This window comes from Apostichopus japonicus, chromosome 16, assembly GCF_037975245.1.
Source record: "Apostichopus japonicus isolate 1M-3 chromosome 16, ASM3797524v1, whole genome shotgun sequence".
Taxonomy (NCBI): domain Eukaryota; kingdom Metazoa; phylum Echinodermata; class Holothuroidea; order Aspidochirotida; family Stichopodidae; genus Apostichopus; species Apostichopus japonicus.
The window spans coordinates 6,317,465-6,332,580 of NC_092576.1; the positions used below are offsets into that span (position 1 = coordinate 6,317,465).

General features: G+C 36.1%; 1 protein-coding gene and 1 long non-coding RNA gene across 3 annotated transcripts; one reads left to right on the forward strand and one right to left on the reverse strand.

Annotated features, from left to right (window-relative positions):
- Window positions 1-402: 402 nt before the first annotated feature.
- On the reverse strand, window positions 403-6,294 carry LOC139983809 (uncharacterized). Its single transcript, XM_071997591.1, has 3 exons — window positions 6,104-6,294; window positions 1,007-1,147; window positions 403-560 (listed from the first exon to the last, which is right to left on the reverse strand). The coding sequence occupies exons 1-3, from the start codon at window positions 6,108-6,110 to the stop codon at window positions 403-405; spliced, it is 306 nt and encodes a 101-aa protein (XP_071853692.1). The 5' UTR covers window positions 6,111-6,294.
- LOC139983096 (uncharacterized) lies at window positions 2,322-5,434 on the forward strand. Of its 2 annotated transcripts, XR_011798505.1 has the most exons (4): window positions 2,322-2,928; window positions 3,707-3,921; window positions 4,672-4,776; window positions 5,046-5,434. It is a non-coding gene; the product is annotated as an uncharacterized lncRNA (long non-coding RNA). The 2 variants fall into 2 exon arrangements; XR_011798504.1 differs by having other exon boundaries at window positions 2,326-2,928; window positions 4,672-5,434.
- Window positions 6,295-15,116: the final 8,822 nt, after the last annotated feature.

Below are 15,116 nucleotides of genomic sequence, written 5' to 3' on the forward strand. Positions count from 1 at the left end.
CACACTGTAGCCAGACTCTACCATGCCATGGTCAGTTGGAACCCCAATATCTACACTATGTCCCGAGCCGCCTCCCCCAAGAGCAGCAGATGCATAAAAACCCCAACCACATTTTTTGTAACAATAAATTAGGTCTTCGAAAGCCGAATATCCTTCAAAGCACTTTGTTGATCTCAAATGAATGAACATTCATTGCACATTTTTCAGAGCCATCTGCTTGTCGAGTTTATTCTTTGCCTTTTTTTGTGTGCAATTTATGAAACTGCAATAGAATGACTTACAGTTAAGCCCAGAAGTTGTCTCTTTTTTCTTTTCTTTTTTTTTACATCCTTACAGCTCTATGACAGATTTTCTTTTTCCTCTTTGACAAAGTTAACTCGTTAAATTAAGATTATTAAATACTCACTTCCCTTCTTGTGCTACCTTTCCATCCGCAAGAAAGAATTTGAAGTTTGCAACTGAGTAGACTACGTCACCACCTGCGGTACCAGTCTCTGTGGTTGTAGTGAGTAGATCTGTAAAACCAGATGCATGTAGGCTCTGAAACACCTTACCGATCGCTGAAATTAAAGTTTAAAATCAAAAATATGATCTTTTTAGTTTTTCTTGAACCAGTTAAGCTATTTCCCGCCTTACAGGTATGCTCCTGGTTCTGTTGGTCTTGAACCAGTTTAGCTATTCCCGCCTTACGCTTATACTCTTGGTTTCTGTTAATAATCTTGCATAGTTTACCTATTTCCCAACTTACGGTTCTACTCATGGCTTACTGTTGGTCTTGAAGCATACAAGCAATGTCAGATCATATGTTCATTTAACACATACTTGGATGGTATATATTGGCGCCATGTACAATGAGGTTGAAGGTAAGAAATAATGTTAACCGTAATTGATCAATTGGTTTTATTGATAGATTGATTAGACGGATCGATAAAACCATGTAGTATAGGCCATATAGGCAGTATAGGCCGATGTAGTATAGGCCATAAACCATGTAGTATAGGCTTACCTTCACGTCCTTGTAGCATAGGAGCGCCAAATGGAAGTAGTTTACAGTCTTCTGTGTAGAGGTTACTCAGAGCTACGAAGTCCCCTTCAGTGTAGAGTTTCCTAAAGTTGCAATAAGCAGCAATTATTTCATTTTGAAGGGCTTTAGAACAAAAGAGAAGAGGAGTATATTTAATCGGCATTACTTTGAGGGAGGCGAAATCCAACCCAGGAACTCATCATACCCAAAACTTCATAAAATAAAGGAGCATATTTTGTTTGAGTCGTTAGTATTTAGTAAACAATCGCTTTACATTGTCATTTAGGCCTTCGTACATTGCAGAGCCGAAGCTCATCATCAGTATAATTATAATAGAATATTCCAGAAATTTACCATATAGCATAAGATAACCGGAATAGCCATGGAATCATTAGTTAGAACTCAATTATATTGAATTATATCTTGTCAAGATTCATATTTTGCCAATAACTCCCCCGTTCTTATTAAGGGCTCTATAGAAGGCAACACCTTAGTGGCGACACAACTCGCACAAACTCTCTTATATTTTTCACTGTTTTTGGAACTTTTGTACATTAATGCTACCCCTTGTACATATGATTGGAAATTCAGCTAAACGTGTAACTGGTGATGGATTTAAGCTGTTACGAGGCAATTGGATTCCGGCTCCTGGGAAAGGGAAGAAGGGTGCAGCATGGAGCTATAAATAGAGCTCCATGGGTGGAGGGGTGGCGTTTGCATATATACGTTAATGATAAGTGGTGTCATCCAACCATGCCTTTATTAAATATTATTCATGATCAGTGAATATCGAGATGTTCACAGTCAGTATGAGGCCATACACTGAAAAAATAAACTAGTCAATATTGCCACGGACTAACGTTAAATTAGTCTGTAACGTTAGTTAATGCACACGGACTAGCAAAAATCTTCGTTTCATCGCTGCTTCTTAGTCAGTTTACACTGACTAAGGAAAATATAATCGCAGCTTGGTCGGTGGCGACGGACTAAGGTATTTTAACCCATGGACTAAGAACGATACGGACACCCGATTTACGCCATAATCGTAGCTTAGTCGGTGTCGACGGACTAATGTATTTTAACCCAATTCGATTCACTTCAATTTGGAAACCGAGAGGCAACGGCAGCTTGCTGGACTTAGTTTCATACGATCACTCTAAGCAACTTTCAACCGTAAATCACCCAAGAAGGTCTTTAGAAGAATGGAGGTATTAACTGCCATCATCGGCCTACCTGTTATTCCTTTAACTTGAAGGTAAAATTAAAGTTAATTGTTAGGCCACTGGCACTAGTATTGTATTATGGTTAGTGTAACGCTACCGTTGCCACGCTGGCGTTTCGCAATACACAAGTGCAATGACAGTGAGTAGCCTATAGGCTTCTACTGGGTACTGCAGTGCATTCTCAACACTAAAGTGTGCATTCTAAACACCAATTAACAATGTGTTATGTGTGTATTGGGCTAGATTGAACAGTGGCACATAATCTTCTAATTTATTCCCAAACAAATGCTGGAACTATAAGTCTCAATAGTTTATTTGAAGTCTACACTCATTTGGTAAAGATTTCCTGTAATTTCCCATGTGAATCTAAATGGGTAGGCTTTGTGATATTGAATAAGCAAGGCTAGACCTTCAAACGTACAGTCACAGTAGGCTGAACAAATTATGTTGGCTAGTCAACGGTATTATATGTTGCGAGCAGTCAGGATGCACGCTTCAGTTCTATTTAACCTTTTCATTTATCATTTTTTAGTATTTTATTTCCGGTCACGCCATGAAACAATTGCGACATTCCTTCACGGTCGACTTGTTTACTGTAAGAAGTATTAACCGTTTTTTTCTCAGGAAAGCTTGATAGTCTGAAGTTATTATAAACATGTGCTTTTAGTATACTGCCAAAGAGTAAGTTGTTGTATTTGTATTGATATTTTATGTAGAAGTAACGGAAAATTTAGTATGTTTAGTTTGGTCTAAGTGCACGTTTTTTTCTGTCCAATGTAGTGCAGGGTTCACTTGCGCGAATTCAAATTATTCTGTTTATGTATATGTATATGCATCGATTCGTAGATTATGATGTTTTTTTTGACATTTATTTGTAATTCAAGCATATCTGTTTAGTAGCAAAGTTTATAGGTTAAGATTAATTAGTTTTTTCTTTTTGATCCTAGATTGAATGAAACTCATTGACGTAAATAATAGATCAGATGATACAGTTTAACGCAGTTGCTAAAACTCTGGGTATTCTCTAGTCTTCGCCGGTCCATTATATACTTTAGTACTACTAGTAAGACTAAATCAAACGACCTAAAGACAAACTTAGTGTAACAACGTACTGATTCTCCTCTAGCCCAGGTCTAAACAGGCTTGTTATGTGAGCAAGCAAAATAACAACTAAAAACGATTAGGCCTATAAATAAGTTGGCTCAGTGCATTTCTGTTTCTAAAATTTTATATTTTTAAAGACCATAAAAACAAACAAAGATTTAGCCCATGTTTTATTATCTCTGTATTCTGGGCATTTGACACTCTCGTTCAAATTTTCAGCTTTATACAGTCTGCTTCAAACTTTGGGATTGTTTTTTGAGACTATAGTGTAAGCAAATCTCACATAACTTTATGGTGACAACTTTATTTAATTTTTTTTTCAAATGATGAATACTTTGCTGTTTCTTTTTTCCAGCAGGAATTGAAAAGCCAAATATCTAAGTCAAGGGTGAGGTTTCCTGTGATGTACGACACCAGTGTGGAGGCAACAACAGAAGAGGAGAACTGTGTTATATATGGCTTAAAGACATGTTTTAAGATGATATATTGGTACCCTTCACAGAACAAAAGAGTTTATCCAAGAGTCCAAAAAGCAAAGGAACAAGTACCGTAGAGAAAAAAGATGGAAGAGTGAGTTTAACTATTGTACCCAACTGTTTAATGATATTAAAGATACTTTTCATAACCTGTTTTAAAAAAAAAAACAGTCTAGTATATCATTTACGTGCAAGCTTCATAAGTTTGGTCAAATTTTCACTGATCTGTAAAGCTGGAGTCCAGAGGGTTTGGTTAGCTGGGAAGGTAACCAATTGCCTGGTACATCACAATGTTCACAATGCATTTTGGGGGTCTACTGGCAGGGGTACCCCACCAATAAAAATTACTGGCAATGCCCATCAGTTGTATCTGAAGTCCTAACCAACATTTTCCAGTAGGTTTCAAGTGGTTACCTCATGAGCTGACCTAGGTTAGCTATTAGGTGACTTTAAAATTGCTCTCCCAGCCACACCCACCACAGTCGGTTTGCCAGTCGTCTGGTTTCATATACAGGAATGCACTGTGAACATTGTGATGTACAAGGCAATTGGTTACCTTCCCAGCTAACCAGCCCTCTGGGCTCCCGGTCTATTGGGATCATTATTAACATGATTAACATAATTATTAAGCTTTGAAAAATAACTTGGTGTTATGCTGTGCAAAGCTAATAATTATTTGGTAAAGCTGCTATTCCTGGCTTATAATTTGAGAGACCTAGATTTAAATGTATACCTCCCAACATGTTATAAAATTTTAATGTAAATGTATGTTTATGATAATGTGAGTTATCATGTGCTATATCTGTATCTGTGCTTACACGTATATCATATTTTCTGTTCACAGGTCAATAATGGTGCAGATTTTGGCTTCCTGAAGACAAGTGGGAGGCCATTTGTAGTAAAGAGAAACACTCTTTGTTCGTGAAGACTTAACTGGTGTCGATTTGGGGTACCACTTTAAAACGAAAGTCATGAGGAACCCTTGCCCACGATTCAACTTTGCATTATTGTGCAGTGCTATACTTTTGTGATTCATGTTTGATCCATTAACTTGTCTTAACTTTGTTGGAATAAAATCATTATTTTCAGATTTTTGTTTACAGTGATGTCTTCTCTATCTGTCGAAAGTCAGCCTTTGTAGACATCAGAAGTTTTATCAGAAATAAATACTGCCAACGTACACATTATTTGTGTTTCTTCTGCTCTCTTTTCTTTCAGTGATGCTAGTCAGTGAAACTAGTCGGGTTTAATTCTTTCAGTGATTCTAGTCAGTGCAACTAGTCAGTCGATACCGACTAAGAAAGGTTAGTCGGAAGAGGCACCATCCTGACTAATGTAAAACCTGCTATAAACTAGTCGGTGGCTCATATAAATTAGTCGGTGAAGACCGACTAATGTCACCAACCAATGTAACTGACTAATATACATTTACCGACTAAGAAATTGTTGATCGACTAAGCTGACGGACTAAGATGACCGACTAAGAAATCCAACTGACTAAGGAATAAATTAGTCGGTATAGCAATTGACTAAGGCTATGTTAGTCGGGAGAGGCACCAGATGGACTAACGTTATGTTAGTCGGTGAACCAATTTAAGTTTTCAGTGTACTATTAACAGAGACAAGCCGACAACCATGACCGTCGACCATTGGAACGAAGATAGCTTAAAACACTATAGCTAAGAGCTGAACTCTAGACGCTACCAAATGGAATGCGTTTATAGACATTACTGGAATAATTGACAGAAACAGTATAAACTCTGTGAGTTGCCAATAGAGTCTTATCAAAACTATGTTTTTCTAATGTCACTCCTAAATGAATGTAAAGTAAATTTTCGAGCATATACGCATCTTCTTGGTCGCTTGCCTATCCGCTGAATTAAACAGAAATTCTTTTTTCCTATTTGGCTTCCGAATTCGGACTTTAGAACTCATAACTGACTCAGGTCAAGTTTGGAAATCACCGGTGGACACTGGAAGGGTCTCCCCCTCCCAACTGATTCAACTGGTACAGATAGGCTTACATAGATACACACGAGTCAGAAAGAACTTAGTCTTTCAAGTAGCATATATACCATATCCACCATAGCCGATAGTTTGGCCTGCCTTAACTCTTGCAAATTGCCATACTATATGACTTTGTAAAATTCGATCTAGGAGAGGAGAAAGTTTAGTAACCTACACAGTGTGAAAATGAGGTAATTTAAAAGTCCTTTCAGAAATTTGCTGCAGAATTTACATACTTTACGATCTTAGCTTTATGCTTACTCACTTACCTGCCATTTTTGGTCAGTTACAACGATGATATCTCTGATAATCTTTAGTTCTTCCAGTGATAGGCCTAAAGATCTAACGACTACTACTAGGTTGTGTCTCACCAATGATCCAAAACGAATGGAAATGGTTATTTAAAGGCTATTTCGAATTGTGGATCTTGTTTACAGATCAATCCAGGGTTCAAAATCACCCAAGCATGAAAATTCGTCCAGACTGGTTTTGTTATAATTTGTTCCAACGTATAGAAAAATATCAGTTGTCATAACAGAGCAAAAAGTTTGTCCGCGGGATTGTATCTTTATAATTATTCCATAAGCGATCACGCGTACTAAATGAAATGAACGGGCGGATATGGAGAGGCAGATGATCAATAAAACAGTCACATCTCATTAGTTTATTTCCTTTCCCGTATGAATTACCATCTCTGTCAATGATCGAATGCGGACGGACTGTCGCCGACACGTATTGCACTTTAGAGTCTTAGTTTGCAAGTTAGACTTGGTGAAGTCTTATTGTGAGACCCCCCCCCCCACCTTTTTAATTTACTAGGATTTCAATTATATATATTTTCATTTGCTTTAGTCGTTTACCTCCATTTCATTAACAAACTCTGTTCAAAGTATCTATTTCGAGATCCGGCGTTAGGAATTACAAATGCTTTCGAGTTGGATAGCATCATGTTTGATCTCTAGAGTGAGGTAAATATGTCACCAAAACAGAACTAGTATTGTTCGATACAGGTGGCAAACGCCTACAGTGGAATTACGATCTTCCTTGCCGGTTTCCGTTTTCCGTACCGGTATATATATATATATATATATATATATATATATATATATATATATATATATATATATATATATATATATATATATATATATATATATATATATATATATATATATAATAACTATGGATCCTACCTTAGGTCGACAGTTACATTGACTTACACACTAAATTTAATCTAACCCTAACCCTTTTTTCTAACCCTAACCCTGAACCGACCCTAACCAAAACTTTTAAATGAACGTTTTAGAGGACGGAGAACATTATAAAGCTATTTGCGACAATAAAAAAGTGTCTTAAAATGGTACTGAAAACATTAGGTCGACACTGAAATGTCGACCTAAGGTATATATATATATATATATATATATATATATATATATATATATATATATATATATATATATATATATATATATATATATACAAAAATATATATATATATATCCAAATATATATATATACAAATATATATATATATATATATCCAAAAAAAGGACGAAACCGGTCGTGAAGTGGAATTTTTCTGGTGTGTTTTTTTTTAAATTTATTTACTTTGTATCTGTCATACCACTTGCTACACATTCATTTCTTATTTTCGGCTTGGCTTGCCTATAAAGAGTGTTTATTCTGTGTTCAATTGTCAGATTCAAAGCACCGGGGGTGCGCTCTGTACAATCATAACACTTGGGTAATACGCCCTCAATACCAGTTATACAAAGCCAATTTATACGCATTCACACACCAGTAGAATCACTGTGGTCGAGTGGTACGGACTTCGGTCCGTGACACAAGATCCGGGGGTTCGATTCCTACCTTCGCCTGATGAGCCCCAATAAAAGAACGGTCGTGAGGTGGAAATTTTTGGTGTGTTCTTCTTTATTTATTTACTATATATATATATATATATATATATATATATATATATATATATTTTTATATAGTTCCGATGTTTAAGTAAATGTATATATGAAGAAGTTTTATTGCAGATTTTGATCTATTTATAGCTGTCGCCATGGCGATAGACGTTTCATTAGAAAAATGTAATCGAAGTGAAGAAGTAATCAATTACTATTGGCTTTACAGTTTGCAAAGAAAGCTAAATAAATAAAGTTGTTGTGTACACCCTCATTTGCGCAATTTAAAGGTATAGTCTACACTTGTTTTGATTTGTTTGTTCCTATATCTATTTCTAGTTTGGGTTTTCGTTTTCAATTTCTTATTTTGGAGGTGGTTTCCTTCACCCAACTAATGAAGACTCTGTACGGGTCTTTATATGTTATTACATTAGAGGACGTTATAATTGATTTGGGCCAGTCGATTTTTTTCATATAACTTTCTTCTGTCCATTCTGATTACAGAGGTTACCGGAGATCGATTTTAACATGATCACCAATTTATTACGGTACGTTGCCTTCATTGCGTAAGAACTTGACGTTACGTTAGGTAATGTTCAATGACGTTTTCCGATGAACAATACAGTACAGCAATATTGTAATTTTAGAATAAGAGAAATGAAATTTATCTTTTCAAATATCGTACCCTTATCATACATAATGTGTAGACCTATAAGTAATACGATTGATGCAGACCTTTCATATGAGCCACTAAATTAATTATAAAACTAAAATAATTCAAAACAAGATTGCTGCATTTGTAACTTTAACATTTTCGGCACGTAAATAATAAAGCCTAATCTATTTTGTTAGATTCTTGCATTTTAATATCTCGAGAAAGTCGTTGACTATTGGGTTAAAGGATCACTCTTTTTCAAATGAAACAAGCCCTGGTAGGTTCGATGATTTATTTCACAGTAATTGGTCACAGCTTCCTATTGTCTTTTTCAGACAGGCTCTATAGAGGGTCCGAAATGTATGATTTCTAGCAATGCTGAGGTTAGAGTTGAAGTTGTCTCTCTATGACATAACAATAATATATATTTGTCTTTCTATGATAAATGTAGCTGTTACCTAATTAGAACAAACGTTCCGTCCTTCTATCCAATAGACCACATATGCTTGCCCCATCCACCGCTTTTGGCAGGCACAAATACAAACTGGGAACTCGGTATATCTTGTTGAGTATTATTCACGAAGAACCCTAAAGGACCTATGGGGCCATTTGACCTTGAGACAATTAGCCTTGGAACTCCAGTCGCTTTGGTCCTCGCGCCATCTTCATATCGGGTAATCCGGCACTGCTAATAAGCCTGTAATACTTTCACGGCACACACACACACACGCATAGAGGAATGACCACCATTAGCACAAATATTATTATTATGAATCCTGGCAGTCATCAGGACTGTTGAGATCATCAATAAATTATTACAACTGATAATTACAAACCTTTAGGACAAAGAAACAGTCAAATTAATATGTTATTTCTTTTATGGTACAGACTAGTAAACTGCAGTCTATTAGAATATTTGCATGAATGACAACGAAAATGCAAATTTGATATGAAGAAGGCTATTCCAGATTTGTTCAAATGATAAATCTCAACAGTTCTTTTTTAAATGGAAGAATCCACATATAAAAACATAAGCCAATATGGTGCAAGGTATGAATTATGAGACTATACACGATTCACATAAATACGTAAATGACTAAAGCGTCACTTTGTGTAAGATAGTCCATACGGTGCACCCGTTTATGCTTATGACGTCATTGTGACGAAATCCGAAATTTCTTCGTCTTCCAATTTTTTTTGTGTTTCGTGCATCATGCCGGTGCATGTATGCATATTCATCCTTATAATTCAGTTGCAGTTTGTCGTCTGCATCGCAAACATAACCTAGTAGCCACCAAAATGTCTTCGGAAATCCTTTTCCATGAAAGGAGGAAACAAAAAATGTACATACGGAAATTAATCCATTCTAGTTCAACCGCATCCGTATAAGTTTAAAACTAAAACATCTTGGGGTTTTTTTTTTTTTTTGGTGGGGGGTTGTCCTCTTTTTCTTGGCGGCGAAACTTGGGTATTCGTTCAGTCAGTTGCATGATGCTTTCATCCGAACTGTTGTAAAAGTCTTTACTCTTTGTGTTTCTGTTTTTCAGTGATCGGGTTAATCGCATCAAGGTTAGATCAGGCAGGGTAAGTATACCTTGATCCAGATAATCACGAATGTCGTTACCAGCTTGTGCGTTCATCAGCTATTCATCAAAGTATGCAGGAATTTAACTCCTATATTGTTATTTAAATTAACAGCCATACTCCTATACGGAAAGTATAAAAGACTGATTTTAGCCGATCTATCGAGGCACCGTATTATAGGCCTTCACATGCAGGCCTGTGTGTGTACACTGTGCGTGGGCTTTCAGTATATAGCCTTTATAAGCAGACGTTAACTTCACCACTATACCTTCAATGGGACTGGGGTTGAGAGTGGAACAAGTTGTTTGTTACACAGGCTCTATTTTGAGTCACCTTTCTTAAACAGTAACTTCATTTGCACACTTCGGAATGGATTATCTTCTCCACGGTTCCAACAATATTTATGGACAAACGTTCGTTATCACGGTTTCCAGTAGAACAATATTATATATCTTATCATTGACAGAAAATATTACCGGAAAAAACTCGCGTTTATTCCACTGGAACTAAAAATAAGATTTTCGGAACTATAAATACATGATGTTTTTAACTAAATTCAGGATTTTCGGAACTACATACAGGATTTTTGGAACTACATTCAGGATTTTCGGAACTTAATACAGGATTTTCGGAACTAAAATTCAGGATTTTTGGAACTAAATTCAGGATTTTCGGAACTTAATACAGGATTTTCGGAACTAAATTCAGGATTTTTGGAACAAAGTTCAGGCTATCTGCCCATTTTGTGAGTATATTTTTCTTACAAGTTTGATATGGCCTAGTCTGTTTCGTATATGTATTCTACAAATGATAAATCTAGTATAAGTAAGTGATTTTAATTTTTAAGCCACAGATATTTATAATAAGTGCACTCTAAAAGTATTCTAACCACATATATTCCTAGGTAAAACTATTACGTAAGTGATATAACACACACATTCATCAATAGACTAGCTATATCACTTGTCTCAGCCACAGATATTCAAATACAGTGGCGTAGCTAGATGTTTTGGCGCCCGGGTGCAAGAGTAGAAAATTGCGCCCTCCCCCTCACACTACTGAAAGAAAACTAAATTGCGCGCGAAGCGCACGGAAATTGTTGGTTATAGTTTTTCGGGCAAGTCGTTACAGCCCCCCCCCCCCCCCAAATCAAATTGTGCTCCTACGTCTATGATATTTCCACCTTTAGAAATCTACTGCCTTGGAACTGTGTAATAAAATACCCGAATTTTCTTGACATGTAGTCATTACAGAATACAGAACAGCATAAAGAAGAAATGAGAAAACAGTCGAAATGGACTGAAAAGAAATCACAATCTATAAATTTGCTAATAAAAACAACTACATTCAGTTCAGATTCTTATTAGTAACTGGAAAATATTCATGTCTGACGACGTATATCAATTTCGTCATGTTTTTCTGAAAAGTGCTTACACTTTTTACTCTCATAATCCCATTTCAGCGCCCCTCTAAACCCGGCGCCTGGGGCACGTGCCCTCCCTTGACCCCCTAGCTACGCCTCTGTTCAAAGATAAGCTAAATTTACATGTTTCGTATGTATAGAAGCCACTGATATTCATAGACACATCTGTTATGTAAGCCACAGATATTCATACACAAATGTGTTTCGTATGTATTTGCAGGATTTTCGGAACGAAACACAGGATTTTCTTGCGTTCTCGGAAGCTGATTGGATTCATATAGGAAACTAGCTACAGGATTTTCTTGCCTTCTCTGAGTGATTGGATTCATAAAGGAACCTGCGTATATCAATGAACTGCTTAGGGCAACCCTCGATAAGGAGGCTCTCTGACCATGTGCCGTACCAAACACAAACAATCAAACGGCGCCATTTTGAATTCCCTTGCCCTGGATACATGCAAGGGATATCTTTTTTTCCACTCTTAAGTTGTGTCGGATTCTGTTTGTCAATCGTGGTGATCGACTGAGCTTTTACTTCGCTGGTCCGTGGTAAGTATCTAGGGACAGTAAGGGGACCAAGGGGAAGGAAGGGAACAGATGAGGAAGAAAAACCGTGAGTACACTTTGTCTATACTAAATGTTCCGGATGGTCTTACTAACACTGCAAGATGTCGCACTCAAACAATTTTATTGACGTACATTGAGACCCCATTTGAAACCGATTTGAATCATTTATTCAACAGATACGAGAGAAAGCTTAATGAATTACAAATCCAAAGGTAATTATAAATAATTATTGTAATTCCAAGTAACTACGTATGGGCATTATTTTATCGATTAAAAAAAAGCTGTGCTTAAAGCTCGAACTTACTTTTAAATATTGTTTACATTTTTTTCAACTAATTACAAATGTGGAATTAAACAAATTTAATCATTGCAAAACGTGCTTAATTTACTGACTTCTATTCCCATTACAAATCCCCATAACTTATCTTGCGGATAAGTGGATCAACTGTAACCAGCGATTGTAAGACATCTGACATTTTGTTCTCCTTTAAGAGAGAACAACTATTAACGGATGCATCTATACTTTGATTTCAATCTCTGTACGTTCTTCAAGTTCGAAGACCACGAAAGTATTCATCATTTCCTTTGCCTCGTAGCTCACTTGGCGAAAAGAATAAATTGCTGTACACACTTTTCATTTTTTTTTTTTTACTGTAAAGAATTTGTTTGGGAGGAACATTGTTATGTAGCTGAGGGCGCTACTATGACATATCACTTACATTTTAAGTTCAGTATAAATTTTGTTTTTAAATATCTATTTCATTAAAAGACCAATAGTTTTCAGCGAAACGGTACATAATGTTGCTTTCATGGAAGTATGTCGCTTGAGTACAGGCGTTTTACCCAATTATCCACACGGTGTGCCTCGCTAGGAAATATCTCAAAGAAATGTTCTAGACATTAGCTCGTTTGGTCTTACTTTTCCAACCACAAACATTACCTTGGCATTCCACCACACCTTATATTCGCTTCCCGAAAAATTAGATGTAACTTATGCACTTGTGCAAAATAATTGCGAACGGAAGATCACGAAAGGGGTAATACAACAAGTGTATTTATATGTACAAACGCACTACCGAACGGCATTTCAATACCTGCCGATATCGATTCCATTCTCGATGCGGTATTCACGGTATCGCCAAAGAGAGGCCATACGAAGTCATTCTGGAACCGGTTACATCAGCTACAACCGATCCTGAAAATAAATCCGTGTCAAGGTCAACTTGATATGTGCACTTTACGGTGATGTCAGTATACAGTGATCTATTTATCACAACATTGTTTTATTCTTGTCACTAGTTGTTTGTATTTATGTAAAAAAATGTAGGCTTATTTAATGCTCTATTGTTGTAGTATATATATTTATAGATACAACTGTTTTGATAGTGTTGGAGGCCACATATATTCATAGATACATCTATCATGTTAGTGATGCAGGCTGTTATTGTTGTAGGCCACAGATATTCATAAATACAGCTGTTATGTTAATGTTGTAGGCCACACATTCATAGATCTATTATATTAGTGTTGAATGTCACATATATATTCATAGATATATCTAATATGTTAGAGTTGCATGCCACATATATTCATTGATACAGCTTTTATGTTAATTTTCTCGGCCACATATATTTATAGATACATCTATTATGTTAGTGATGCAGGCCACAGATATTCATAGATACAACTGTTATGTTAATGTTGTAGGCCACAGATATTCATAGATAGGGGCCTACATATATCGTATGTTAGTATCGTAGGCCACATAAATTCATAGATACATCTACTTTATTAGTGTTGTAGGTCACATATATTCATAGGTATATCTAGTATGTTAGGGTTGTAGGCTACATATATTCATAGATACAGCTGTTATATTAGTGTTGTAGGCCACAGATATTCATAGATACAGCTGTTTTGTTAGTGTTTTAGGCCACATATATTCATAGATACAGCTGTTATGGTAATGTTGTAGGCCACAGATATTCATAGATACATCTATTATGTTAGTGATGCAGACCACATATATTCATAGATACAGCTGTTATGGTAATGTTGTAGGCCACAGATATTCATAGATACATCTATTATATTAGTGTTGTAGGCCACATATATTCATAGATACAGCTGTTATGGTAATGTTGTAGGCCACATATATGCATAGATGCCGCGTATCTGTTAGTGATGTAGGCCACAGCAATTCATTGATACAGCTGTTATGTTAGTGTTGTAGGCCACAGATATTCATAGATACAGCTGTTTTGTTAGTGTTGTAGGCCACATATATTCATAGATACATCTATTATGTTAGTGATGCAGGCCACATATATTCATAGATACAGCTGTTATGGTAATGTTGTAGGCCACAGATATTCATAGATACAGCTGTTATGGTAATGTTGTAGGCCACATATATTCATAGATAGGGGCCTACATATATCGTATGTTAGTATCGAAGGCCACATAAATTCATAGATACATCTACTTTATTAGTGTTGTAGGTCACATATGTTCATAGATATATATAGTATGTTAGGGTTGTGGGCTGCATATATTCATAGATACAGCTGTTATATTAGTGTTGTAGGCCACATATATTAATAGATACAGCTGTTTTGTTAGTGTTGTAGGCCACATATATTCATAGATACATATATTATGTTAGTGATGCAGGCCACATATATTCATAGATACAGCTGTTATGGTAATGTTGTAGGCCACAGATATTCAGAGATACATCTATTATATTAGTGTTGTAGGCCACAGATATTCATTGATACAGCTGTTATGTTATAGTTATGTAGGCCACAGATATTCATAGATACCTCTATTTTTTTAGTGATGCAGGCCACATATATTCATAGATACAGCTGTTTTGTTAGTGTTGTAGGCCACATAGATACATCTATTATGTTAGTGATGCAGGCCACATATATTCATAGATACAGCTGTTATGGTAATGTTGTAGGCCACAGATATTCATAGATACATCTATTATATTAGTGTTGTAGGCCACATATATTCATAGATACAGCTGTTATGGTAATGTTGTAGGCCACATATATGCATAGATGCCGCGTATCTGTTAGTGATGTAGGCCACAGCAATTCATTGATACAGCTGTTACGTTAGTGTTGTAGG

Coding starts and splice junctions, on each gene's coding strand:
- LOC139983809 (XM_071997591.1), bottom strand. Junction 561..1,006: donor TATGCTACAAGGACGTGAAG/GTAAGCCTATAC, acceptor CTTTAATTTCAG/CGATCGGTAAGGTGTTTCAG.